Here is a 27,943-nt window from a genome sequence, read left to right as displayed (position 1 = left end):
CGTAACTCTAGTACTCTGCAGGATGACAACACCCAAATCCTCAGTGCTCCACAGGACTGAAAACTGAATTTTCTACAAGCTGCAGTTCTTCAGCCTCCCATCATGAGCTCTAGTAAACAGACAGTGGGAAACTCATCTCCCAGGTTGAAAAATATTATTAAGATGAGAAATGTGACCAACATACATTTAAGACATTATTGTATATCACACTTCTGGAGAAACAGTCACTAAGCTACCCTTTATTAGCAGTTTCTACAACTTTTCTAACATTAGAAATACAGCAAAGATTGTCTCAAGATTTCAGTGCTTCGGTAAAATAAATGTTTCAAGTTAACAACTGAATGGTTTGTTATATAGAGAGCATTAAGTGGAACAAAATACACACAGGCTAAATAAATGGTAGTCGTTTCTGAAAGGCAGCAGGAAAAGCACCAAAATACTGCAAAAAAGTAGAGCTGGCTAAGGACTTTGAAGGGAAACATCAGTGTAAGACAGCAGTCATCTGGGCTCACGGACCCAGGTGCACAGGATAGTCTGCTCCTACGGGAACACATTGCTGTGCATCTCTGGAGAGAGAAAAATGATTCACATCACTTTAAAGAGTGATATAGAGGAGAGGTGCTCAGTGCTGTGGGAGGCTGGGAGCATGGGCTGCCCACCCTGGCTGAGGAGGAGCTAGACAGCTCGCTGCTTTTGAAAGACTTGGCTGGAATGCCACACCACGGGTGAGGGCACCATCCTGCTGGCTGCAGTTACATCTACCAATGTGCTCTCACGTGCCTCACCTGCCCTTCGTTCATTGCCTGCTTATACCTTAAGTGTGGCTGATGCAGGGGAGAAAAAGCCCACAGAATGCATCCCTTTCTCACCCTCCCTTCTAGCCAATGACTTAACTTCTCCCAGAGAGAGCATCCTTCAGCCTTCATCCTCACGCTTTCTCTGATTCTCCATTTCAGTGGGAGAAGACCTGGATCTCTGGGGCTTGCGTGACAACAGCTCCCCAAAGGATCAGCAGAAGTTGGACTGCTCAGTTATCACTGCCTGTATTCTTTACACAGACTTGTCTCTCTGTTGGGCAATTTACACACTAGGTCACTTGTCTTGTGTTAGGTCTTTATAGCTGTAGAATCTTAGTTTCACCTCACCCCTCTTCCTCTAGCCTGCCCCTTTGTGCAAGACCTTGTGATGCACACAAATGATTTCCCATAATAATTCTGACAATTTCTCTGCTTCTTGATTTGTCAGAAGGTGCTGCTCTCCCTTGCAGCAAGGTGGTAATTTCAATTTGTGCTTTTGCTAAGTACCTAGCTTTTCATCTGGACAGTAGTGGGGATGGGGTCAGCATGTGGAAATACACCAGCTGTGGCAATAATAACTGCGCAATGGAGCGTGTGGCTACTCGGAAAACAAAGGGGAATAATTTTCCACTGTTGCTGCATCACAACCCCAATAACACAACTGAACAGCAGGACTCAAGACTTGAGGGGAGGGATTCTCTCTACCAGCACAGACATCTACACACCCCTGCAAACCATGTCAGTCTAACACAGAAGAGGGAGCGGGTCGGACGCAGCAATTTGGCCGCCTGAGGTTCTGCAGCATGGCCTGGAACATGTTGTGCTGCCTGCCTTTCAGTTTTTTGTTTGAGGACGTGTCTGAGGAAATGGATTTCCGGGACTGACTGTTCTGGGCCCGAATCAGTTTCTCATGTTCCCGTATTTGTCTCTGTAAGTGGTTCTGGATGGCAATTCCCAGGGATTCTGGATCAAGGGAAGCACCATAAACCTCCCATGTCATGCCCTGCTCGTCCCAAATAACATCCCTGACGTGTTTGGACTGCTTCATCTGCACTTTTGCCTCCATGGCTGGGGTGGGGACCTTTTTGTTTTCCCCCACGTTTGGCAAAGCCTGAGCTGAAGTAGGAAGAACTGCTGTCTGGAGCTCACGTCTGGACTCCTTGGCCTGGAGGCCTTGCTGCTGGGGAGCTGCTGATGCCTCCAAGGGAGGGGTGAGACGTGCAGAACTCAACCTCAACTCAGGCATTAGTCCTGCCTGCAGGCTCTGGCCTCTGGCCATCTGAGCCTGGCCAGTGTCTCCCTGGCCTCTGCTCTCCTTTTCACCTGCATCCTCCGAGCATGCCTCTATGCAGACAGTGACAGGGTAGCTAGCACTCATCCCTCCTTTAGCATCAAGCACCACAGAATTTTCTTCCTTTGGTTTCACCACAGATGTGTTAGGAATGGTCTCCCCTTGACTTGTACCCTTACTTTGTGCAGGCTTTTGATCAGAACTGCCCAGGACCTCCTTCTGCTTGACCTCACTGTCTGTGCTATTGCGTAAAGGTAAGCAGCTGCTTCCCGTGTCATGGACAAGATCTCGCAAGTTGTTCTTCGTTCCTGGGACAGTGGCAGCAGAAGTGGTGCTTGGTTCACCAGTGCCAGACTCAGTTTGTGCTGGAGTTTGATTATTGGAGCCAACTGCAAGCTTCTCAGGGATGGGCTTTGGGGGGACTTGAGCATCCATTGGCAGCTGAGCAGCATCCTTGCCACCACAGGCTGTACCAACTATTTCAGCATCACACACTGATGTCCCTTGGGAGATAAGGGCTGCAGAGGAGGAGGAGGGAACAAGTTTTGCATTAACTGCTGATGCTGGAGGCACCACATCAGATAGGAAACCAGGCAGTTGCACAGGCTGAGTTTGGGCTGGAGCAGTCACAGCCACCACAACAGCTGATTCTGACACGATACCAGGAGAACATGGGGACTTTTGTTTTGAGGATAAACTGTCAGTAATTGCAGATTGGCTCAGCCCTGTTCCTCCATGGTAAATTATGTGCAGTTCTTCCTTCTCTTCTGGAGGTGGATTCCCTTTTAAGAAGGCTGCAAGGATGCTGGGACTGGTGGAGGCCGATTTGCTCTCCACGGTAGCCACAGCCTGAACCTCAGCATCTCGCCAAGTCCTGCTTACTGCTTCCTCAGTTAAAAAGTTGCTCTCTGGCTGAACTGTCATTGTACCCATTTCTCTGTATTTGGAGAGCTGAGTGGGGCCTGGACTTCCTGGCTCAGTGACTGTGTTGTCTATGGGATGTGGACTCCCATGGCTAGATTGGACTGGTGCCTTGCTGCCCTGCACCACTTCAGTTTTATCTGTGAGATGCATCTGTGCAGTATCTGCAGCCCCACTTATTGCCTCCAGAGTGGTTTGTGGGTCTCTTCCCAGGTCAGCTTTGGTGTGCCTTGCTGGCGAGGCAGTCTGACACACAGCAGAACCAGTTGCTGTTCCCCTGTCTTTTTCCCCTCTTTGCAGAAGGTTTGCCTGAGAAGTACAACAGGACTCATTACCCCTGATAGGGTGGCCCAGGGAAGAATAATTTAACACCTCAAGTGCCGGCTGATCATCAGTCCCCTGAGGTTTCAAGGCAGAGTCATCCATTTGTGTCAGGGAGCCTGTTTTTGCCTGGCTGCCTTGCACAAACTGCTGGGAGCTCTGTGGGGCTGGCATCATCTCTGGCCCCTGCCCCCCCAAGGGAGCTCCTACTGTGGTTAGGGCTGGTGCTGCTAGTCCTTCGCTGCCTGCTGGGCAGGAGGAATCAGCAGAATCTACAGCTGCAGAACACTCCTCAGAAGCTTTGCTGCTGAGCCCAGGAGGAAAGGCTTCCTGGTGGCTAGCATTGTCCTTGTAGACACACCTTGGCACACTGGCAGCCGCTGTATGTTTCAGGTCAAACAAGCAAACTCCAGCAGAGTCAGGTGGGATAAATGGGAAGCCATTGCTGGCCCTCTCTTCACTGGGTAGTTTGGGCTGGTGCTTAGCAGACTGCAAGTCTCCCAGGCAGTCCTCCTTCTCAGAAGCTGTGACCAGGGAAAGCTTGGCAGATCTCAGAGGATCAGGTACAGTCCCCATGGACTTTCTTCAAGATGTTGTTTGCCCTCAGCTTCTCCTTGGAGCTTTCTCGGTGGTAGGTACAATGTGACAAGCTGTTGGTGACAGGTTTCCTGCAAAGCTAATCTGTTAATGAAAGAAACATAGTGTTAGCAGGAGACAGATTTAAGAGGAAAAAGTTCCCAGAACAGATTGACTTTACAGCTTGGAGATAAGTACTTGCAGGCAAAAGGGAAAGTGGAGCACCTGATTTAGCCCAGAAGTCACATAAAAGACAGAGATTTCAAGCATCTCCCAATTCCAAGGTCCAGACAGAAAAGGCAATACTAGAGACAAAGCAACAACAGCTGCCCTGCTGTTGGTACATTAATGAAAATGTAATGACATGCCAAGGGGCAGTCAAACCCCTGAGAATTATGAAGTGAAAGCAGGGGTGAATGGAAGGGGAGCAGACTCCATGTGGAAGTTTGAGGTCACAAAATAAACTCACTGTGATAGAATCCTCCAGCAAGACACCCGTGGAAGGACAGGTGCTGTCCTACCTGCTGCGCCTACATGAAGAGCAGACTTGATGCGTGCAGTGTGACTTGAGAAGATCTCACACCTTTGCTGAGCACCGGTTCCCCCTTCTCACAGAAAGCCCTTCTCTAACTCCACTACCAACAAAGATGTGCTCACAGGGACAACAGATCAATTCAGACTAATATGGACGAACCCAAACCTCACTTGTAGAAGTAATACGGAGGGATGACAACTTGCTGGGTGGTACAAATAATCACCAGAAGAAGCTACTGCACCATCCTGCACTGGGGCTGGTACATGCTGCTTTCACAATCAGATCCTTTGAAGTAACTATGAGAAAGCCAGCTCAATGAATAAATAGGGGCACAAATGATCTAGAAATCCATTTACACACAAATGATCTAGAAATCCATTTACACACAGGTGGTATGAAACTAGAAGAGGAATGTCGTGGCACTGCAGAACAGGAGGGGCCCATGCCATACCCAGCAGAACACCAAGAAGGGATTTTAAACAACCAGAGCAGAGTTATTCAGGTTGCAATCCAGCCAGAACTGCAGAGAAACCATCACTTCAAACAGGAGATGATCTTCAAATATGCTTGTTGGCTGAGTTTTCAAAAGGACTTAGCACTGTCCAACTTGGACCCTGCCAGAACTCAAGGGCTAGATCCCTGTCAGTGTCAGCACAGTGGCGATGGCCAGTGATAAAATCCCACCTCAGCCTATGCTGGTTTAAAAGGTTTTTCCCAGATTAATGCTGGCAGCAAAACACAGGTGCAAGACTTGGGAGACTTGGGGAAAATTACTGTACCTCTGAGTGCCCATGTCTCTGCAGGCACACAGAAGGGTTTTCTTTGCTATGTTACTTGGGAGATGCTGCTGGAAAGAGCTGTGCAATCACTTAGCTGTTCCAGACCCTTCCTACCCATCAACAAAATCAGCAAAGGTCCTTTCCAGAAAACATCCCTACGCTCCTCTCTCTGTCTGAATGGCAGCAGTATAGCTTCACTAGTTTCTGTAAACTTAATTTTAAATTTCAGCACCTTAGGGTACCTTGAAAGAGCATCAGGAGAATGCTCAGTGAAAGGAAAATTAAAACAAATGCAGTAAGTCTGTTTTTCTAAGCAAAGGAAAATGTTGTCTAATTACTTATTAATTAAGGTATATGTCTTTTAAACACAAATAATTTTTATACTGTCTCTTGGGGCTCTGCCCAAACCACAGATGTACACAGTCTGCTGGGTTAAGTAAGCCCTGGAAAACTGTGATCCTGCCCCTTCAAAGATCCCTAGTTTCTCATCTGCAATCTGTGACAGCAGCTCTGCATCACTCCAAAATGGCTTTCCAGCAAGGCTAAAGATGACTAAGATTTGAGCACTGAGCTTATACAAACCAGGCTAAAAATAGGTGGAAGTTAGTGTCCACCTACAAGATGTCTTCACTTTGTTTTGTGCTCACTTTAAAGCCAGCCAACATGGTCCTGAAGGAAAGAAGAGCTGTAACAAACTCACGCTGTTGTAGTATAAAGGTTTAATGACCGTGAGGAGAGGAGCAGATGGCTTTGGACATCTGTTTGGCTAAACTGTGCTACTCACCTCTTTCCTTTTCCAAGTATTGATCCAAACCAGTACATACAACTGGGCAGGGCACTTTTGTTTCCTTTTTTTTTTTCTTTTTTAATCCAGAGTTTATCTAAGAACAATTAAAACATAATGGAACAAACCCAATCCCTGGTTTTAGGAAGAGAAGTACTCCCCAGTAAACAGCTTCAGAAGAAGTAACAACAGCAGAGCAAATCTGTTTCTCTTCATGATGGGAAAGGCAACCTGCACTGCCTTTAACTCATACCCACCCACAGGGGAACAATTCCTAATTTTGCAGTTAAGTGAATTATCTCTGATCTAAACACCCACATGAATTCTCCCCATCTGTTTTGTGGCTCTTCACCAGATTACTAGAAACATACATTTTAAATGACTGCCACATGTGCTAATTAAAAGTGATTCTGCTACTGCGCCCTTGTCATATAATACTGACAGAGGAAATGGAGTTCCCCAAACTGCACCTATTCTCTGGTGTGGGACAACAGACCATAACCCAGCCATTTTGCTTTGAATACAGGCTGGGGGGCTGGGTCATTCTACTGCCTGTGATGACTCTGAAAGAACAGAATTAACCAGGTTGGAAAAGACCTTTGAGATCATCATGTACAACCTATCACCCAACACCATCTAATCAACTAAACCATGGCACTAAGTGCCTCATCCAGTCTCTTTTTAAACACTCCCAGTGATGGTGACTTCACCACCTCCCTGGGCAGCCCATTCCAATGGACAATCACTCTCTCTATGAAGAACTTCCTCCTAACCTCCAGCCTAAACCTGCCCTGGCACAGCTTGAGACTGTGCCCTCTTGTTCTGGTGCTGGTTGCCTGGGAGAAGAGACCAACCCCCACCTGGCTACAACCTCCCTTCAGGTAGTTGTAGACGGCAATAGGGTCTCCCCTGAGCCTCCTCTTCTCCAGGCTAAGCAACCCCAGCTCCCTCAGCCTTTCCTCATAGGGCTTGTGCTCCAAACCCCTCACCAGCTTTGTTGCCCTCCTCTGGACAGATGGGCAGAGTCCAACGGCATGAGATTTAACACATCTAAGTGCTGGGTTCTGCACATTGGCCACAACAACCCCATGCAGAGCTGCAGGCTGGGGTCAGAGTGGCTGGAGAGCAGCCAGGCAGAAAGAGACCTGGGGGTACTGGTTGATAGTAAGCTGAACATGAGCCAGCAGTGTGCCCAGGTGGCTAAGAAGGCCAATGGCATCCTGGCCTGTATCAGGAACAGTGTGGCCAGCAGGAGCAGGGAAGTCCTTCTGCCCTGTACTCAGCACTGGTTAGGCCACACCTTGAGTACTGTGTCCAGTTCTGGGCCCCTCAGTTTAGGAAAGATGTTGAGCTGCTGGATTAAGAATTAATAAAGACCAGAATGAAATGTAAGTCTTCCACAAGAGAAAAGCAAGCAAACCCAACTAATTACAGAATTGGAAAAGCATTTTTATTCTCAGAATCTTATGTAAGACTGTCTCATTTTTGTTATTGGAGTGCTGTTATACAGGAGTGAAGAACACTGGGACCCATGGGCAACGCTATTCAACTGTGAGGTTTCAATCAAGAAACAACACTGACTATAGGGAAATGCCTGAAACAAACAGAAATATGTAACTCAGTAGCAGACAAAAAAAACCATGTCAAAACAAATCAAGATTACAAATTAATTTTTGAAGTGTTCTATGCCTAACCTGAAGCAATCATCCTTTTTTTTTTCTTTTATTAGGAAATGATAAGTATCTTCACCAAGGTCAAAACCAACTCTTAGTAATAAGAACAGATTTTCTACATCAACATAGTTCTCCTTCTCTTTATTACAGAATCACAGAATCAATCAGGTTGGAAGACACCTCCAAGATCATCAAGTCCAACCAATCACCCAACCCTAATTAATCAACTAGACCATCCAGTCTTTTCTTAAATGCCTCCAGGGACACTGACCCCACCATATATTCTGTCATATCATATATGACCATCTATTCTTTCAGATCAAACCAGTCTGCCTGACTGTGTCAATCCCATCTCAACACAGATTCTTTTTTCTGGACCTTTCCAACAAAGTTTCCAACTTTGACAAAGTCTATGCTTGGATTATACGGTCTGAAAGTGTCCTTGCATGGCCAACAGACTTTCATGGATCTTGTCACTGAGTAGTTCTTGATGTGCTTTAAAAACAAAACAAAAATAAACCTCAAAATCTCAAAAAGTTTCCAGGCAATTCAATGCTGACCATGTCAAGCAACTCCTGTTTATTTCAGTAATACCCATCCCCCAATAAAACAACACTACAGATTCTCATCTTGCTGCTTATGAGAACGGCAACAAAACCAGAAAGGCTGCATGTTTAATAAACCAAGAAATTTCCAGGCAATTCCAGCATTAGATTGTGCCTCCCATTCCTTCTTCAGGAATATGAAAATATGTAAAAGCACAAATAAGACTGCCAGCATCTCCATCTACCCTCCACTTAAAAACAAATAAACCCCCAAAAAAGCAGCTCCCCAATCAAAAACCTTCCCCAATCCTGGATTCTCATCAGCTTTCCATTCTTTAAGTCTCCTCTTCACCCTTTTCCCTACAAATGGAAGAACTGAACATTTGCTCTTAACAGGTCTAATCTCATCATTTCATCTCTCAGAGCATCACAAAAATCATTCAGCTGCGTGGGTTAAGGACACAGACAAACATCTGCGGAATTGGGAATTCAGCCTCCCTTCTTGTTTCTTGAGCTGAGGAAAAGACAACAGCAACCTCTACTTTGTATCAGAGCACTGCATATATATATAGAATGTGATGGACATTTCTCTCTATTTTAAACATACATGCCTCCCATTCTGCACCCAGTGGGAATTTTTTCTAGTTCATGAAGTTGCTCTCCTCTGCAAAAGCTATGACTTCCTCTTGATAGTGTCAAAGGGTGTTTGCCAGACTGTTTGTGAAAAATTTGCTTTCTCCCAAGGAAAACTGGGTGGAGAAAAAAAAAAAAAAGGACAAGGGCAAGATGCACTACCATTTTTACCAACAAGTCTGACAGCTATTGAAGATGTAGCTAGCAGTATTTTGTACAACCTCAAAAAAATGTGCATTTTTCTAGTTGTTGATTCCTCCCATCTTGCATCTCTCTGCCAGATACAGGCTTTGACTCTGAGAAGTGCCCATGCAAGTCTTTCTCTAAGACCCCCAGTCAACTAGCAGCAGCTAGGATGGTGAGGCTTATGTGGACATCCACCTGTTAGGAGCTGGACAAAGACCAAAAATCACATTTTGTGTGGTAAGAAAAGCATAACTACTGCTGAGTAGGTGTGTTATGAGCCTTTGGCTCTATGAGCCAAAGGATGTTATCTACTAACATCCTTTCAGATCCTCAAAAGCAAATTTCCTGAATTTCCTGATGACCTTCCCCTTAAGATTTCCTCAGTGCACTGAATACAAATGCTCATCAGTAGTAGTAGTGGTGGTGGTGGCACCCTAGATAATTAGGCCTGATTTGCTGCTGGTAACCATATCATCAGTGCCCAGAGAAGAGCCTTGCAGCACCACCTTTTTTATAACCAACCTTGCAAGTAAGGAACTTTTATCTTGGAAGAGTTGATAGGAGAAGAAAAGCCTTCTGCACAAGGTAAAATCCAACTATAATGTTTAATTCTCACACACCATGTGAAAAATCAAGTTCTCCTATATGATATTTTTCTGATATAATAGATACAATCTCAGTATTAGAAGAGGCAATAGATCTATAGTTAAAAGGCACCTGGCAAAGTACATATCCACTGTCATTTTCCTAGCAGAAAAGGACTACCCCAAATGATGTGTAATTAGAGAAGAAGGATGCAAAGCCCAGCCAGTCATTACTGTTAGAGAAATTTGCCATAGCATGTGATTAACCTAAGAAAGGCATGGTGATGATCTCACCATGTCTGCTCTTGCCTCCTGGCTATCAGAAATACAACTAATGTGAACAAAGAAGCTGGCAGCTGAAACAGCTTTCACCACAGCTTTTTGGGTTTAAAAAAACCTGAAACCCAAACAACAAGTCAAAAATATCTAAGCCTTCTTCCTGCCACCATCTCAGCAGTTGCTTCCTGTTTCTTCACATTCTTGCTCCACTCTGCTGTTGTCTGTCATTGACAAGAAGAGCAGTAAAAAGAACAAAATAATCTCCTTAGTAAACTGCCTCCTGCAAAAACCCTCTCAATAAAATGCGAGAGGAAGCACCATGTGCTGGGCCACTTTTTATCTGATGTATTGAGGCTCTGCAGGAAACCAAATGGTTGCAGGCTGGAAGCCTTCGGTGTTCAGAGATAAAATCAGAGCAATTTCTGTGGTATCTTTACAACGCTGGTAAATGCTCTTTTGAGGGCAATGACTCAAACCTGTACATCCAGCTAAGGACTCTAACCTGCTCACCTCAGTCATGCAAGCTTACGAAATTATTTCAGTGGGACTGTCACATGAAAAGCCGTCATCTCTGTCTCAGACTCTTCTTTGTCTTTACTTGAAGCTACACATTATATTTTGTTGAATGCTGACCCTGGTGGAAATGGATCAAACTAGAGACCAGTGCCTTGCTTATTACTACTTTTTTTCATGCATGAAGCACAGCATGTGGGACACAGGAAAAGCAGGATGTCCTAACCAAGCAGGGGCAGGATGACACATCCTAAATGACACCTTACAAAGCCAGAAAAAATTGACACTTGTCACTTACTGCAGCTAGCCAGCAACACCATTGTTCTCCATACTCAGAAATGAAGAAGGAGTCTAACTGTGTACACCACACTGCAGCCTTGTGAGAGCTTCCAGCCACTTGACCCTAACGAAACCAAACGCTAGATAGGAATATTGGTAAAATACTACACCTATAAACCACACCATATCTTTTCACTCTCTACCCAGACCTGACAGAAGGTGTTGAAAAAGACATCTGAGAAATCTCCCAGATGTCAGCAACTGCCACTGTGGCAGACCTGATCAGGTAAAATTCAGAAAACCTTACTGTTCTGGCTCTTGGCTTGAGAAAAAGAGGTACTGGGGTTGATACCAACTCAGCATTGGTAAAAAACAGCCCCCAAACCTTACCTCACTAACTTTGAATCCTGAAATCCACCACATAGTCAGAGAGCTCTTCATGACAAAGAGAGGCTCTTAGGTCTTCTCCATCCACCACATGGAGCCGCTTGAACAAAGCGCAGTGCTTTCCCTAGGTGAGGAAGCCAACACAGTCCCTGTCACTCTCAACACCTCCACCTTCCTGCAGCAAAGAAAAGCACCAAAAGCTGTGCTTGTTTTAGGAACAACCTCTCATCTGCAGTCTGTCCCACGGGTGTCTGATGGTAACAGCTTTTCCGAGCTGCTCTTTGCAGGCAGCCCAGGGGCGTAAAAATCTCTCATGCTAACAACTGCACGAACCTTCTATTAGAATTGTCTCCTAACAATGGTTTATTCAAAACATGTATTTTTAGGCTTAAATTCAATGTGCTTCCAGCCCCAACAAGGAGGACTAAGGTACCCAAACCTGCAGCTTTTTACACTACGTTTTAAATATGGATTTTCACAGAGAATTACATTCTCTGCTTCTGAATTCTTAATAATCACAATGCTCATAAGACAAATCCTTATGCAGTATCTGAGGCTTGGGGAGCCTCATCTGTGTCAGAACCAAACTGGAACTAGAAATACTTAATAAAAAGTACATGTATTAAGAGACAGCAATGCTAGCATTAAACCCGGTTGATTACTGGAGTAATCATAAGCCAAAGCTTTGCCTGCTGCAATATGGCACCGCTGTATCTCCATACCCTGGACCTCTGCAAGGCCATGATGGCTTATACCAGCTGCTGAGACATGCCTACTCCTATCAAGGGCTGTGGTCTTCCAAGGCTAGAGTTTGAGGTTATTGAATCTAAAGCTGGGCATACCACATCTCCTCATTTCTTCTGCATTTAAGCCAAGCATATTTCCATTTACCAGGGGACTGAAGCAATGAACGCTTGTCATGGAGGCACTGGTAAAAGACATTGACTTAAATCACTCTGCCTCACAATGATTGCCAAATTGGTTAATGTGTATAATTATCAGTCATTAAAGTGTCTACTCAAACAAGATATCACATCTGGGTTTACCAAAGTCACAGGTTTACTGAAGCTGGTTGCCTTGACCCCCTGGCCAAGCCCAAACCAGACTGCTCCACAGGTAGTGTGACTGGCACTCATTGTGGCAGTTATCCCTTCAGCTGACCTTCACATGTGGTGAAGCTAGAAGCTTCTCAAGCTACATGCAGCTGCTTCGTGGTATAAGAGCAAAACACGCCCCTAAGCAGTCAGACAAAAAACCCAAACCAAAACAACAAACCCAAACAAACAAACAAACAACCCCCACCCAGCTCCTCAGCTGTGTTCCTTTTTACTCCTCTTCAGAGCAGTTTTAGCTGCCCTTGCTCAACCTGACAGCATATTTCACCAGCATATCTTAGAAGTGAGCTGAGGTCAGGCTGTCCCTTGCTAGAGCACAGCTGTGAGTGAGCAGGGCTGTGAGACAGCTTTGTCCTTGTTTGTAAGTCAGCTGGAGTGGAAGCTGGCAGGGCGTGAAAAAGGATCATCCACAGCTTAGTGCTTAATTACTGGACTCCCATTGAACATAGAGACTTCATGCACAAAGGAGAGAGAAAACACATGGCAACCTTTGAGCCAGTATGAAAATTCAGACAAAATGTGTTATTTCCACACAGGATCTCCTTGAAGACAAGCACTAGATACTTCAACCAAGCTTCTGACAGCTGTGCATGCATGGTAGGTTTCCTACCAGTTTATTTTCATTGACATCCCATTGTATCCATACATTTTTATTACCACAAACTATGCATACATATGAGACTGCAGACAGACAGGCATACACACACACACACACACACACAATTTGATACATGCCAACATAAAGATGGCTGTCTAACCCAATCTGAATGCTTAAACACTGAAATCAAAGAAGTCTGACTCTCAGAAGTGCTGAGCAGCCAGAAGTAACAGTAAAGTCAGTGGACTACGCAATATTTTTCTAAATACAATTAATTTTGCTCCTGTTCTTATCCAAGACATGCCAGAAGGCTTGAGCATATTCTGCCATTTCCCTGGGTGCCACAGGTGACCACAAAGATACCAAACATTCACAGGTTAAGCAGGCAAGCTAGAGAGCAAAGATAGGAACAGGTACTTTTTCTGCCTCCTATTTACAAGCTAACACAGCTGAAGATCACGGTGAAAACTATGCAACAGTCGGTGTCTAACACCCGTGATTTAACTACAGAACATCATTCTCCTACATCTCATCATCTACTGCTAACAAGTCTCTGCAATCCTGTGCATAGGAATTTGGCTTTACAGATCCACCTCTGAAATACTACCAAAAAAATATTCAAAGTGCTGCCTGCCCTTGCTGCATTACTGCCATAATGCAAACCCTGAATCTATAATAAAGGGGTGAAGCAGACTGGACCTCTGTTAAGGCAAGCTAGGAAAATAAGCAAGTGTATATAACTTGCTGCTGCTGGCATTTGTGAATAAAAAACCCAAAGCAAAACATGAAACCCCAAAAAGCATCACCTTAAAGCGGAACAAGCAAAGGATGTTACTGACCTAGGAAGGCCATCCACCCAAGACAAGTACTTGCAAGGATTTCAGATCTCTAAGTGTTCATACAAGGAGGTAGGCACTTTTGGAAAAGTATCTGTTTATGCTCTTGATAAAGCTCAAGCATGACATGAGACTGGATGGAGTCTGAACATCTGACAACAGAGAGAACTGACAATTTATTCTGATCAACCCTTCCTGTAGACCTGCAGCCTGCACGCTTGAGTAAGGGGACTCAGAGTGGACCAAGAATGAATGGAAGAAGTATGTGGACAGAGAAGCAGACTGAGTCAGAAGATCAATTAAGCCTAGGCTATAGAGCTGGGAAAAGAAGAATTTATCAGGTATTCTTTGTAAGACCATATTATCAAGAACTCAAGGCTTCACTTCAAGAAATTTGGCTGTCACTAAGGTGAGGAGTCTGCATCTTTCCCTCCATCCAGCTGCTGGTCAGCACAGTCCAGGTCATTACTACAGCTTGATCCTCCCTAATTCAGCTCTGTCCACTTTGCTCCCTCATCTGCTTCTTAACAATTCTAAACCACAGGCATGGCTAGCCACAGGAAAACTGTTTGGTTTGCTATACTCTAAGTCAACAGAAGAAAAACATTTTTGCAAATACAGACTGCCAAAAGATTTAGTTTGACAAAGACGTATTTGGTTAGCACTGCAGATGGACTGGGAAATCCCCATCACCACTTGAGAACTCTCACCCTTTTCCTTTCCCAGGAGGTTGGAAAATGTGTTCTTTTGCCCCTGATGAGTAGGGCTTTGCCCCTTATTTTAATGGAAATGCTGCAACCCCTGGAAATTCGTTACCCCCCAGTCATCTCTCTGGGCAGCAACTAGCTCAAGTTGCTCAGCTGTTGAATTTCAAGGTTAGCTTACCTCAGTTCTCATTTTTTGCCACAAAATTGGAGAATAAGGCTGAACACTGATTCCAGGAACACCAGCCTTTATTCACGTGGACTCAACAACTTTATTCCACTTAGGAGGTTGACCTGTCTCTAAAACTCTGGCTGGGTAAAAAGGCAGGAGGAGGTGAAAGGTGAAGGGAAGAACTGTTTTGTTGTTTGTTTGTTTTTTAAAAACAACATATGCAGGAGAAAGTTAGTTGGTTGGTTGGTCCATGTGATACAGGCCTTCTGCCTCACGGACCTAGGCTTGAATGCTCTTCCAGCACTGATCCCTCATCTGTCTCTTAATGTGCACTCCTTGCCAGACCATTTCACAGCTTTATACAGCTCAAGGCCAGGAAACTGTTCACAAGAACTGGATGTTTTTAAATTATGCTTTGCACCATGATACAGAATCACTTTCAAAGACAGTTTTAACATTGCTTATATGCTTGTGACCACATTTACAGATTTTGCTGCCTCACGTTGCATGCTCAACTTGAACGTCATAGGCATTGCTTTATCTTTCTAAGCCTGCCCTGGGTACCTTTTCCAATTTCCTGATTTTTTTTTTTTTACTCTCTTCCCCCCCCCCCCCCCCCCCCAGTAATTGCTTGGGTCTCTTTCTTTCAATGGGTGACTAATAGCAAACACTATTCTGAAAGCTGCTCTGTGACCATGCAGAAAGTTTTTTCTATGTAAAGAGACATAAGAAGCAAAAAAGGGAACGCAAATAGACTTACCAAAAAAATGCCTATGTGCAGAAGGGGCAAGCCTCTTTTCAGTCAAACAGGAAGCCCTCTCACAAGAAAGGCAGAATGAGTCACTAGGTGTGTATGACTGATTAACCATTTCAACCAACAGCAGTGATGAATTTCAAATCAAGACTAGGTGACTACAGGAGATTTATTCTGGTCATTGCAATGGATAAAATCCCACATGCAACACACAAAGTCAGGCTTGAAGAGGGGGAAGAGGAGATGGAAGAATACCAGTGGTGGTATACCATTGCTAAATATTCTGTCCATTCATCTCTAGCTCCTCTGCCCTAAATTAGGATAACAGGAAATGGCCTCAGTTACACCGGGGAGGTTTAGATTAGATGTTAGAGGAAAATTCTTCACTGAACAGGTTATCAAACACTGGATTAGGCTCCCCAGGGAGGTGGTTGAATCCTTACCCCTAGAAGTACTTAAAAGACACATAAATGTGGTGCTAAGGGACATGGCTTAGCACCAGACATGGCAGGGTTAGATAATATTTGGACCCTATGATCTTTATAGGTCTTTTCCAACTGAAATTATTCTATGACTCTAAATTAATTCTGAATCAGCTGCTTAAGACAGGATGACTGAAAGCATGATGTTGTTTGGCTTCACGTCAGAATGGCAGCTATGGTGTTTGGCATAATGTCGTATCGAGTACCTCATTAGATACCTCTAGTAAAAGGCCAAATTCATAACTCATATAAAGAGCTCCATTAATGGGGGTTGTATCAAAGGAATTACAGCCTTTAACTGCCGGGTCAAATTTCACCCATCTAATTAAAGCTTTTTTTCTGAGGAGGATGCTAGCTACTGACTCTGATGTGATTTCACAGTAACAAGTGTGGCTTTGATTGCCAGCTAAGCTGCACTCATGTCGTGGTTAAAGACTAACTTAATTGCTGAAGTTAGGTTATAAATAACATTGAAAAACAAGAAAGACAGTCAACAGAGAAAATATGAGGCAAACTGAGGCTGAGTAGGTGGGATTTATTAGTCACCAGAAGGCAGGTTCTGCTACTGGAGAAGCAATAACACATGGGCTGACTTTGAGCATTCGTCCAGATGGAACTGATGAGTAACCGCAAATAGCACTTGTTACACAGCTCACTACGTGGGATCATAGTATTGGAATGTGTAATGTAATTGAAGCTTGCTTTCTTGGTAGATACTTAACAAAACTATTATTAGCTGTGTTCTCCTTTTGCTTTATTTTTCTCTCCTAAGGCTTTTTGAGGAGCAGCTTAGACATTGTGTGGGCTCTCTCTCTGTCATCTGCATGTTTGGGTTGGCTGCTGATAGGAACGTCTGCTCACATTCCTGCAGGCATGTTGATTTGGATATAGCAGACACATACAAATAGCCTGCATGCAGGAATCCCTAGCTGAAAACCACCCATGTGCAATCTTATTATTTAGCCCACTCATCTTCTTGTTCAGGAGCAAGTATGAGCATGCTTATTGTCCATCTCTTTGTGAAGGCTCCTGCCACCTTCCTGCTTCCTCCAGCATGGAAAACTGTTAACTCTAAAATAGGTCATGCCATTACAAAAAAACCCCCAACCATTTTCCAAGCAATGTGCCCCTGAGGCCCTTCACATTAAGAGCACCTTTTGGACTGGATAAATACTGTTCCATTATTTCCCAATATCAACTGCATGTTTCTACAATAATGGCCAAGCATGGCCCAGCTGGAAGCAACTCTAAAAGCAGACCATTTAATACAAGAGTACGTGTGAGGGAAGGCTCCCAGGCCTTATGATAGGATACTATCTACTTTCATTGCACTGTGGATGGTGTGAAGTAATTCTGTGACTTGAGGTTTTACTTTTTCTCTGTAAGTTTGAATTGTTCCCTTTAAGTTGAGGTGAACACTGACCCCAGCCAGGTAGTAAAGACCCCTCTCCTCACTAAAGGGAAGACCATCTCTCTGTTTCTGTGCCTGCTATATGCTGGAGGAAACTGCTTGTTCCTTCCATTTCCCAGGCACCAAGCTAATCAAGACTTCAACAACCAATAAAGACTAGATTAATTCCTAAGTGCCAAAAGCAGAAGCAACAACATTACTGAAGTTAATCCTTTTGCAGTATCAACTTGTTAAAACTTTCCTCTGCATCTCCTGATGGGGCTGGCTTGAATTCTCAGGAAACAAACGACAGCTTTCATTCCTCAGTCATAGTTTTAGTGCTGCAACTAAGGATTGGCAAATGTTACCACAGCTGCATTTGTAATTAGGACACCTGTTCCTAAAGACTGGATGGAAGCTCAAACAGGGGATTTTGAAAGGCTTAGCTCAAGGAGAAATCTACATTCTCAAACTTACAGAGACCTTCAGAGCCTGTTTACCAGCTTTTAACAGATACTGCCTAATTATTAACCTCAAGGGCAAGATTAACATTTTCTTTTGATAAATATGGAGATGCCATGGGGTGTTGTGAAATACCAGTCTTTCAGGGTGGAATAATTCTGTCATCTTTTTTCCATACAGCTCTTCTCCAGTATCATCTTTCTAACAAATATTTTATCACATTAATTCTACTCCTTCCTACACCCCCCCAGCAATGCTTATTATATTTTATCATTTTCCTAATGACTCATTTCTAAAGTTAAGGCTCTCAACTGTGCAAAGTGTTTAATGAAACTGATGCTCTGAAGGAGGCAGAGTGACATTAATGATTGTGACCCTTTACATCCTTAAATACTAAAGGCTTCAACATTTTCTAGCCTAAGGGCTAGCTAACTCTTCAGCAGCCAGGCTGCTTCTTGAAGAGCTGAGCTAGGAAGATTTGTAGGACTTTCATACCTCTCTGCTTTTTGAAGTTGCGATCTGATGATATCTAGTTCATACCTCAGTGCCCAAAGGACATCCTAAGAGCTGCTCTGACTGGTAGCTCCAGTAGTCTAAGAAAATGGGGACTTGCTAAAATGCAGCAATGCTCTGTCCACATCTGCTTTGCTGGATTTTCTACCTAGTCCATTACTCTGTCTTTCCAGATTTATTCTACTGTTCAAACTTGTCTTTGGAAATATTCCATGGTCAGAGTTCTGGGGGCCTATGGAAGGGGAGAAGGGACTGTCTGTGAGCAGTTGGGTGACATGTTACTTTTTGGAGTAAGATCCCACTGGCAACACAGCAGAGATAAAGCACCAGCTCCTGGATTTAAAAATATTTTACAGTTTCTTCCTACAGCAAAAGGACAGCCCAAGCATAGACGATCACTTTCAGCCAGTCTGTCTTTTGTTTAGGGCTCTGCTCACCCCTAAGCTGAGCTGACAGACAAAGTTTTCCTGGCACCAGTGACACCATACACCATCTCTACCCTCTGCCAACAGGAATGCTATTCTCTTCCCCAAACCACCTAAAATCAGATTAGCAACCAGACCACTATTTTTTTCCTTTTCTGTCTCACCAGGACAGGAAAAATCCATCCATTTGAAACTTATGTCCAGCCACATAACTGTTTTTGTTTTGCACACAAATGTTAATGAATTGGCTCCTATTTGTGCAAATTTAAAGTTACATTGGATCCTTTGTTATCTTGCACTGGAAATTTCTGTTTCCATGATAACACCTTGACTGATTTTCTCAGATTTCTAGTGGGTTTTCCGTGGGGCAGCAGGTCTAGTCTTGCGTGTAAACCAGCACCACTGGTGCTGGCTGCGTGTCAACCAGCACCAGAATAAGGGGACACAGTCTCAAGCTGTGCCAGGGGAGGTTTAGACTCGAGGTGCGGAAAAAGTTCTTCACTGAGCGAGTCGTTCGTCATTGGAATGGGCTGCCCAGGGAGGTGGTGGAGTCACCGTCCCTGGAGGTGTTCAAGGGGAGATTGGACGTGGCACTTGGTGCCATGGTCTAGTTGTGGGGTCTGTTGGGACAGGTTGGACTTGATGATCCTTGGGGTCTCTTCCAACCTTGGTGATACTGTGATAAAAAGGGGTCTTGGAACCAGTGGAGAATTTCTGACTTGAATCTTCACTAACATCACTGTCATCACTGTCATCATTTGCTTTTTATAGTAGCCTTTTAAGATTACTCATAATGTAGTACAGTACTCATGTCCTCTGATTGAATTTCCTGTCTTTCCATATGAAAAGTACTAAAAGTTACTGTGCAGCACCTTTCTGATGCCCTTCCATGACCAGGTGAGCTGCTTAGTGGATAAGAGAAAGGCTGTAGATATTGTTTACCTGGAATTTAGTAAAGTCTTTGACACTGCCTCCCACAGTATCCTCCAGGAGAAACTGGCTGCACATGGCTTGGATGGGTGGGTACTTTGCTGGGTAAAAAAACTGGGTGGACAGGCAAGCCCAGAGTGGTGTTGAATGGAATTAAATCCAGCTGGCAGCCAGTCACAAGTGGTGTTCCCCAGGGCTCAGTTTTGGGGCCAGTCTCATTTAATATCTGTAGCAATGATCTGGAGATTCAGTGCATCCTCAGTAAGTTTGCAGATGACATCAAATTGGGTAGAAGTGTGATCTGCCTGAAGGTAGGAAGACTCTACAAAGGGATCTGGACAGGCTGGATCAATGGGCTGAGGTCAGTAGTATGAGGCTTAAAAAGTCCAATGCCAGGTCCTGCAACTGGGTCACAAAAACCCCATGCAAGGCTATAGGCTTGGGGAAGAGTGGCTGGAAAGCTGCCTAGTAGTGAAGGACTTGGGGGAGCTGGTTGACAGCTGGCTGAGCATGAACCAGCAGTGTGCCCAGGTGGCCAAGGTAAACAGCATCCTAGCCTGCATCAGGAATAGTGTGTTTATCAGGAGCAGGGAATTGATTGTGCCCCTGTACTTGAATACTGTGTTCAGTTTTGGGCTCTTCACTACAAAATGACATTTGAATTGCTGGAGGACATCCAGAGAAGGGCAATAAAGCTGAAGGGCCCTGAAGTCTGGAACAGCTGAGGGAACTGGGATTGTTTAGTCTGGAGAAGACCTCTGCTCCCCACAACTACCTCATAGGCGTTATAGTAAGGTTGGGGTCAGCCTCTTCTCCTTAGTATCAAGTGACAGAATGAGAGAAAATGGCCTCAAATTGCACCAGAGGAGGCTAAGATTGTGTATTAGGAAAAATTTATTTACTGAGAGTGGCCAGGTACTAGAACAGGCTGCCCAGAGAAGGGGTAGAGTCACTGTCCCTGGAGGTGTTCACAACACATGTAGACATGGCACTCCAAGATACAGTTTAATGGCCATAGTGGTGTTAGCTCAACAGTGGGACTTCATGATCTCAGAGGTCTTTTCCAAGTGAAACAATTCTGTAATTAATTTTGCCCCTCCCCCTCTTTTTTTTTTTTTAACTTCCCTTTTAAAAACTGAACTTTGTTTGCACTTTAGAGTCACTGGGAAAGAATTTCACCACCGGAATGCAATCTACAGTCCCAAACACAGCAATCAATATTTGTTCAACTTTCTTCAAAAGGAACAGAAAACCACATATGCATATAGAAAGCCAACCTGTTCTTCAGGACAAAATACCAACTGGTGATAACTGCATGATGACTCTGAAGAGTTGACAATGTTAATTACCATCACTGACAGCTTCAGCAGAATCTTAAGACATGGAAGTTGCAGACAGAATTGAAGCAAACACTGATTATTTCAGCATTTGTAAAAACACCTACTCCATTTAACAGAAAAAACAAATAGTCAGAAAAAAAAGGGGCAAATAATAAGACCTGGCTTTTCAAAGCTGAATTCTTGGTCACTACTTCCTACCTATGACTGGTATGTTGTTTTTTTCAGACAATAATACATTACTTCTGATTGCAGGCTCTTTTCAAACAAACCTTCCAGTTACTTCAGTCCTAATCTATGCTTCAGTTGAACAGATACAGAGCTGTAGCTATAACTGAACTACCTTTATCATAACTACCTTTATTATAACTGAAGTACCTTTATTAGCCCTTGCCAGACCACCAGCCCTTGAAAAAATGCTACTCTTCCCCCCTATTTATGTGTGCATTAATGTACAGGCACACAAACGAGAGTGTGTGCATTATTACTATGTAACTACAATCAAACCCATAGATGATATGAATGATTTTAAACTTACTGCTGCTGCTTCCTGAGTCCTAAGTTCACCAGACTGCAGTGAAGACTCCTGTCTAGGAATGTGCTTCACACCTATTTTATGATAGTTGAAATTTTTTCCTTAGCAGTGACTGAGAGGGCTGATGAGGTAGATTAGAAATATCTCAGCTCAGAATACATTCTTATGATTCTATTCCAAAAACCCCCCATCTCTACTCCCTCAGCAGAATATTTTAATCTCCAAAGCTAGATGGCAGCGATGCAATTTAACAAGTCATTTTCCAAGCTGTTCCTTGACAGGTGATATAAGCTTCAAGCCTCAGCTCAGAGCTGATCTCCACTCAGTTAGATACAGGTACTAAGAATACGTAGAGATACTAATAGTTTAACAAAGCACTGTGGTGTCTGCGTTCTTCTCCATTAGCTCCTTGCCCTTCTAAGAGAACTACTTCCAAAGGGAGGAAAGCAGAAAAGAAAGCGAGCAAACAATTGCTATCATCATGTTTTACTAATGTATAATAAATACAGGAAAGTGAACAGTAACAGCTATTTGTGTTGCTAATAATTACAACCACAGATAGACACAGACTCTAGTTCCTGGATCATTCAAAACAATAAAAGGATCTCTGGATGTCTGTTTGGCATCAGATGTGGTAATAGTTTCCATACCTGGCAATAAGTTTTATAGCACAGGATCATGGAGTTAGAGATGGAGGGAAAAAGGAATTCAGCCTGTGCTCTGTGGACATGCCTAGAGCACCCTGATAAAAGATCTTATAGCAATTCATTGTAAAATTTGCAATTGTTGCCATTCTTCCCCCACTTATCTTCCCCAGGTACAGGTCTGTGGCAGTTTAGGCTGGGTGCCTCCTGTTCCTGCCACACAAGCTACACCTCCGGTGTCCCGAGTGTCCAGCCCAGTGGGTGGACACAGGAAGCTGCGTATTTCATACCCATAATATTCTGCACCCTATAAATCCATCTGCAATTCATCCACCCTATAAACCCATCTCTTCCTCTTTCTTCCCTCTCTGCTCCCGTGAGAGAGATGCTCCCTATCAGGTAACAGTGAGGGACTTATCTAAGGGCCTCTTAGACCTGGCTAGACCTAATGCCAGGAGGAGAAGGGGTTCGGGCAGTCTCAGACCTGGTCAGCTGAGACTAGCCTAGCAGTAGGGAGGAAAGAAAGAGCCCTGGGGGTTTTGGGTATACCCTCAGGTGGTGAGAAGGGAAGTGTTGGGAGGTTTTTGGGTGTGCTATAGGGGACTCTATGCTTTGGGATTCTTTTCTCACTGTGCTTGTAGCTTCTGTAAAACATTTACTGCTTTCCATTTAAACTTTCCATCACTTCTGCAATCCATTTGTGCGAGTGTCATTCTTTTCCCCCTTTCAGGGGCAACAAAGGATCTTCCTGGCCTCAAACCAGGACAATGTCCATTGCTGACAGAGAACAAATTGGTGGGGGAAAAAAATAATAAAATTACTATTGATTCCCAGTCATTACTTCCTCAGCGTCTTGGTCTCCATCTTTCCTTTTGCCTCTCTCCCCACATACTCCATATGGAGTTGCAAGTGTTGGCTTTATATTTTCTCCCTGGTTACTCAGCAGCATGCTGACAGTTCTGCCCTTTTGGATCTGCTTCCAAATTACAAAGATGAAATCTTAGCTATGGACTCCAAGAAATGTATCACTCAACTTTGCTCAGTAATTGATCACCTGTGATTAAATATTTAATCAGTACAAGTCTTTGTTTCTATAGAATTGTTACTGAGTTCAAAGTCTATGTATATATAATAAGACATACAGGTAGCCCTCTTTTTTGCTATTTGCAAAAGTAATCATGCTCAGATAGGCCCTCAAAGCTCTTCCTTACTAGGAGGTAATTTAATTTCATTCAGAACACATCCCAAGTTGTTTTCACCCCTGTAAAAACTATCAATCTTTGTTTTGTTCTGACTCTCATGGAAGTGATGTTTACAAAGGCGGCGATGATCCAAGGCATAAAACCAAGTATGGGATCAGTTTACACATCTCGTCATATAGCATCCAGGCTTACAAGTAGGGCACCCAATTTTATCCAAGATTAATACAGAGACAATCCTGGGTTGCTTGCTCCATTTCTAATCTTCCACAACAACATCAAAGCATTTCCAGTAACAACAGAATTTCAAGGAATTTTGCACAAATTGAACCAGTTCATAATCCAGTAAAGCAGGTATAAAAGGTTTATCAGCTATGAGGTTGTTACATTCTGTTACATAGTATCAGCCCTTAATCTGGATTTGAGAGCAGTCCTGGAAATACAAGAGAGTCAACCTGCACCTACCTTTAATGTGAAAGTTATAAATTAAGAAGTGACAGGCTGCTAGACGTACAGTGACAAGTCACAACATTTTGCTTTCTGTAGCTGTAAGACTACCAGCAGTCTGCTTTTACTTCTACATCAGTGACAAGTTCACCAAGAAATCAGAGGCAGGATGTTGCTCTTAATATAATCACATTCTTAGCTTTGGCTGGACAATCTTCAGCTAGCACTATGTTTGAGACTCATAAAAACATTATCTTTGGCCTTGTAGGAATAATTAACAGCCACTGCTCTTCATGCTGAGCTGATTGTGGACAGGCATTGTGACTGAAGAATGTGTAAGTTTTAGGACCAGTCACCCTAGGGAAACATATGCATGCTCTTCTGACTGCAAAAGGAGTTGAAGGGAAGGTGTAACCTTGAGAAGTGAAAGCCTATGCTGAAAAAACTCAGAGACAAATCTGGGGGAGAGAAGCTGAGTTGGAATGTATGGGAGAAAATACTTCCCAGGTAGTAAAATATCACCACTGGGATGAGGGAGAAATACACTAAAAATTCACCACAATTCTAGAGCCCACAGGGTTACTGTATTCAATCAGATGTGATACCTGAGTTCAGTAATGGTTTACAGTCCTTTGACAGGTCCGTCACTCTTTATACTTAGCACACATCACTGTCTATACATACTGCAATCTTTTGTACAGACATCGTCAGGGACTTGAAAAGAAAAACAGACAATCCCTGTGAAATTTCAAGAAAGCTCATAGTCCTGGCAAGTCATTACACAATCAGATCATACTTTTTTGTAACACTTTGAAGACATTCGGGTCGCTCTAAAGGCTGAAACCTATCTTCATTGACACATGCAAACCTTACTCACAGGGATAATCACCTTACTTTATGGAATGGTCTGCATTATATGTAAGGTCTTTAATTTTTGGACCTTTCTTGCATAACCCTCCTTCAAAGCACACTTAACACTCGACACCACCCCTTCTCAAAAACAAACAAACAAAAAACGCCACCAAAACAAACAATATCAAGAAAACCCACTTCAAAGAAATTCATTATTGTTATTTTGTTCCTTCTCCCACAGCAGGTGCCTTCAGACTATTCAATCTCATCCTTTCTGCCCCTTCGAGTTGCTACATGCTACTGGGAAACTTACCAATATCCTGTCAAAACCACCCACCTCTGGCCCATTCTCCCAGACGCTGTGCTTTCTAAAGAGAGCTGTTAATTCCGGGCTTAAGCACGCTTCAGAGTAAGTAAAACTCACAAATTCAATTTGAAGATCTGCAACATAGTGACAATACAATTCCAGCCTAGACATCATACCCAGCACTGGGGTTTACAGTTCTGCAAGATGGGAAAGCAAATCTTTCTTTCACCAACACTTGGGAAGCACAGCTGAAGGAAAGCAGTTTCTAAACAAATTCAATGTAATAGGCATTTCCAGCTTGCAGTTTGTAACTTCCCTCACAATAAATATCAAATAACTATCAAATGCTGTCAAGAAAACAGTTTTAGCATGGAGTTCTCTGGAATAAAACACAGCTGAATTCTAGAAGAAACACTCTATCATCATTCCTGAGCTGCAGGCTCCCTGGAAGTGAAGGAAGGGAAAATCCATTTAATATAAGCAGATCTAAAGTTATGCACATAGGAACATTTAATTTAAATGCCCTTTACAGGACAGACAGCTTCTGAGAAAACCCTAGCTCGCAAAGGAACGCAGAGATCACTGCATGTAACCAACAGAACAGAAGTTCCCACTGTGCAGTCGTGGGAAAGAAAAGTTCATCCCATTGGGTGAACAGACAGGGGAATACTGAGCAGGAGGTTACTATCGAGACGTGACATTAACAAGAGCCTTCCTGGAATCTACCATGCTGCAAGACTAGCCAGTGAAGACAGCGGTGGGAGCTTTGGAGAACAGTGGCCAAGCCGCTCCTCCTGGGCAGCTCCTGCCTTCCAGGAAGAGATCAAAGGAGCCAATCTCTTTATGTCATCAGAGACAATGCTAAGTGACTATCTAATTAATGCCCTTAAATACCTGAGCAGAGAGAGATGATCTGAAACTAGAAAGCTATCTAACCTGACAAAGACATTACAAGATCCAGTAGCCAGAAGACAAAGTCAGAAAAGTTCAAAGTGAAGAGGGAGAGAAAAAAAAGGCAATCATTTAACAATGAGATTAACAATCAGAGACAGTTATCTAGGAATTTAGTCAATTCCACACAGCTGGAAATCACTCTGCAATCAAGATTGTTTGGAGAGGACGGTGGGCCAGACCTCAGACTCATTAAGGAATAGTATATACTTTATACCATGGAAAGTGTTGGACTATGGGAGCATAATAATAATGTCCTATGACTCTAATAAATCTACCAACAGCACTGCTACCTTCTCTTAAGAGAACAAGAAGGGTGAAGGAGAAAAGCATGAACGAAGCCATACTTCGTGTATAGAACACAAAATATATGCTGATCTGTGGACCTCGCAGGTTTTGAACAAGCTCACACGTAGTTCTGTCACTGCCTTCATTCAGCAGGCTACAGCCAAGCCCCGCCAGTAATCCGAGGCCGGCCGCACAGCCCCGCGCAGGGCTGCTCAGCGTGCCGGTAGTGAGCTGCCGGCGCCAGGCAGACACAGTGACCGTCACTGGGTGACCGTCAGCAGGCGAGCCGTGACCTGACTGCAACGCCCTAGCCCGCAGCCCGCAAGGACCACTGTCCGACTCCTAGCCCAGCACCCCCCAGAGCCTCAGGTGTCGGGAGACACCCGTCCCGGAATACATGGGAACATTCGCACGTCTATTCTCGCCCGACTTCGTCCCCGGGGCGGAGGGGCCCTTGTCGGAAGCCCCTTCGCCATGAACCCCCTGTCGGGATGGGGGCAGGCGGGGACCAGGGCTGCCCCCCGCGGCGGCGGCCGCCGGGGCACCTTCGCGCTGCGACACCGCGGCCGCCGGCACGTTGCCGTGGCGACCGCACCGCTGCCGTGGCGACTGCGCCGCGCATCCCCCCGTCCCGGCCCGCTGCAGCCCCCCGGTGCGGCGTGGTGGTGGGACACCTTATTTTCTTTTGTTCGTTTGGGATTTTTTTTTTTTTGTGTTTAAGTTTTCCACGCTCTCCGGAAGACAAAGCTGCTTCCAAGAGCCGGTAAAACACAGCAGAAGGTTGGAAGCCCCCCTCGGGGTTGGCCTGACCCGGCCGTCCCCCACGTCCAGGTGCCCGCTTGGCGAGCGGCCTCAGTCCCCACCTGCCGCGGAAGAGGGAACGGCTCCCCTGAGCACGCTTCCTTGGCACAGCGCTGCCCGCCCGGCACTCCCGCACCGGGAAAGGCCGCCAGAACTAGGCAGTCCCCCGCCTCACCACCCCGCTGTGTCCCGGGTGCCCGTCCACGCACCGACCTCGCTCCCCTCCGGCTTCCTGGGGTCAGGGTGTGGAGGTGGTCACTATTACCCCCTCCGCTCACCCCGCCCCTTACCTCCGCGGCAGCGCCCGGGGAGCCGCGGGCACGCCGCTGCCGTGGGCAGGGATGACCTTGCGGAGAAATTCATCATCCAGGCAGGAAAACAAGTCCTTCCTCGGGGTGTGCAGCGGCGGGAGGAGGGAGGGAGAAAGGAGGCCCCCCACTGCCGCAGCGGAGGGCAGCGATTCCTCCCGACTACGAAAAGACAGCGGCAGCTGGAGGCTCCGGCAGACAGGCCCCGGCCAGCCACCGCCCGCGAAGCCGAGCCGAACGGCCACTCACAGCTGCGGCGGCGGCTGGCGCGGGAGGCGGGGAGCGCAGGGGCTGCGGCGTGGGGCCGGGGGCCGAGCTCCCCCCGGCGGCCGTGGGCAGAACGGGGCAGCTGCCGGCCGGGAGGGCGCGACGCACCCACCTTCGGCGCTCAGCCCCCACCCCGCCGCCAGCCCTCCCAAATGCAGGGTGCGAGCACCTACCTGGGTCCAGGGAGCTTCCCCCGCTCACGCCAGCCACACCTCGGGCCGCGCCCGGGTTTTATAGCCCGGGAACGGGAGGCTCCTGCCCTCCATCAGCCGCACGGGGCTGAGCAAGGGCCCCTCAGCAGCTGTGCCAGAGCCCGGACAGTGAGTCGCGGTTTGCTCTGCGTTGCCTCCTCCACCAGCCGGTTCTTTCCTGCTCTTAAAACAACTACACACTAAGCTTCTGCACAGCAGAAGACCCAGAACAGCACATCCCAGCTGCAGATTCCGACCACCTTTGCTAGTTCCGCTTGTGCCAGCTGAGGAAGCTGCCTGCAAACAGCTCTCGAGGCACCTGATGAGCCGTTTGGCTGCAGGCTCGTACAGA

At 45.2% G+C, this 27,943-nt stretch overlaps 1 protein-coding gene across 2 annotated transcripts; it reads right to left on the bottom strand.

The window, feature by feature from the left end:
- GPRIN3 (GPRIN family member 3) lies at positions 1–27,851 on the bottom strand. Of its 2 annotated transcripts, none has more exons than XM_054164925.1 (2): positions 27,574–27,851; positions 1–4,011 (listed from the first exon to the last, which is right to left on the bottom strand). In XM_054164925.1, the coding sequence occupies exon 2, from the start codon at positions 3,904–3,906 to the stop codon at positions 1,537–1,539; it is 2,370 nt and encodes a 789-aa protein (XP_054020900.1). In that variant the 5' UTR covers positions 3,907–4,011; positions 27,574–27,851; the 3' UTR covers positions 1–1,536. The 2 variants fall into 2 exon arrangements, with proteins under 2 accessions (XP_054020900.1, XP_054020899.1); XM_054164924.1 differs by lacking the exon at positions 27,574–27,851 and adding an exon at positions 27,116–27,220.
- Positions 27,852–27,943: the final 92 nt, after the last annotated feature.

Source organism: Dryobates pubescens, chromosome 1, assembly GCF_014839835.1.
Source record: "Dryobates pubescens isolate bDryPub1 chromosome 1, bDryPub1.pri, whole genome shotgun sequence".
NCBI classification, from domain to species: Eukaryota; Metazoa; Chordata; class Aves; order Piciformes; family Picidae; genus Dryobates; species Dryobates pubescens.
This window is presented reverse-complemented; position numbering and strand designations above follow the sequence as displayed.

Bases quoted from the DNA above. Each gene is read 5' to 3' on its own strand.
- GPRIN3 (XM_054164925.1), bottom strand. From the start codon at position 3,906: ATGGGGACTGTACCTGATCCTCTGAGATCTGCCAAGCTTTCCCTGGTC.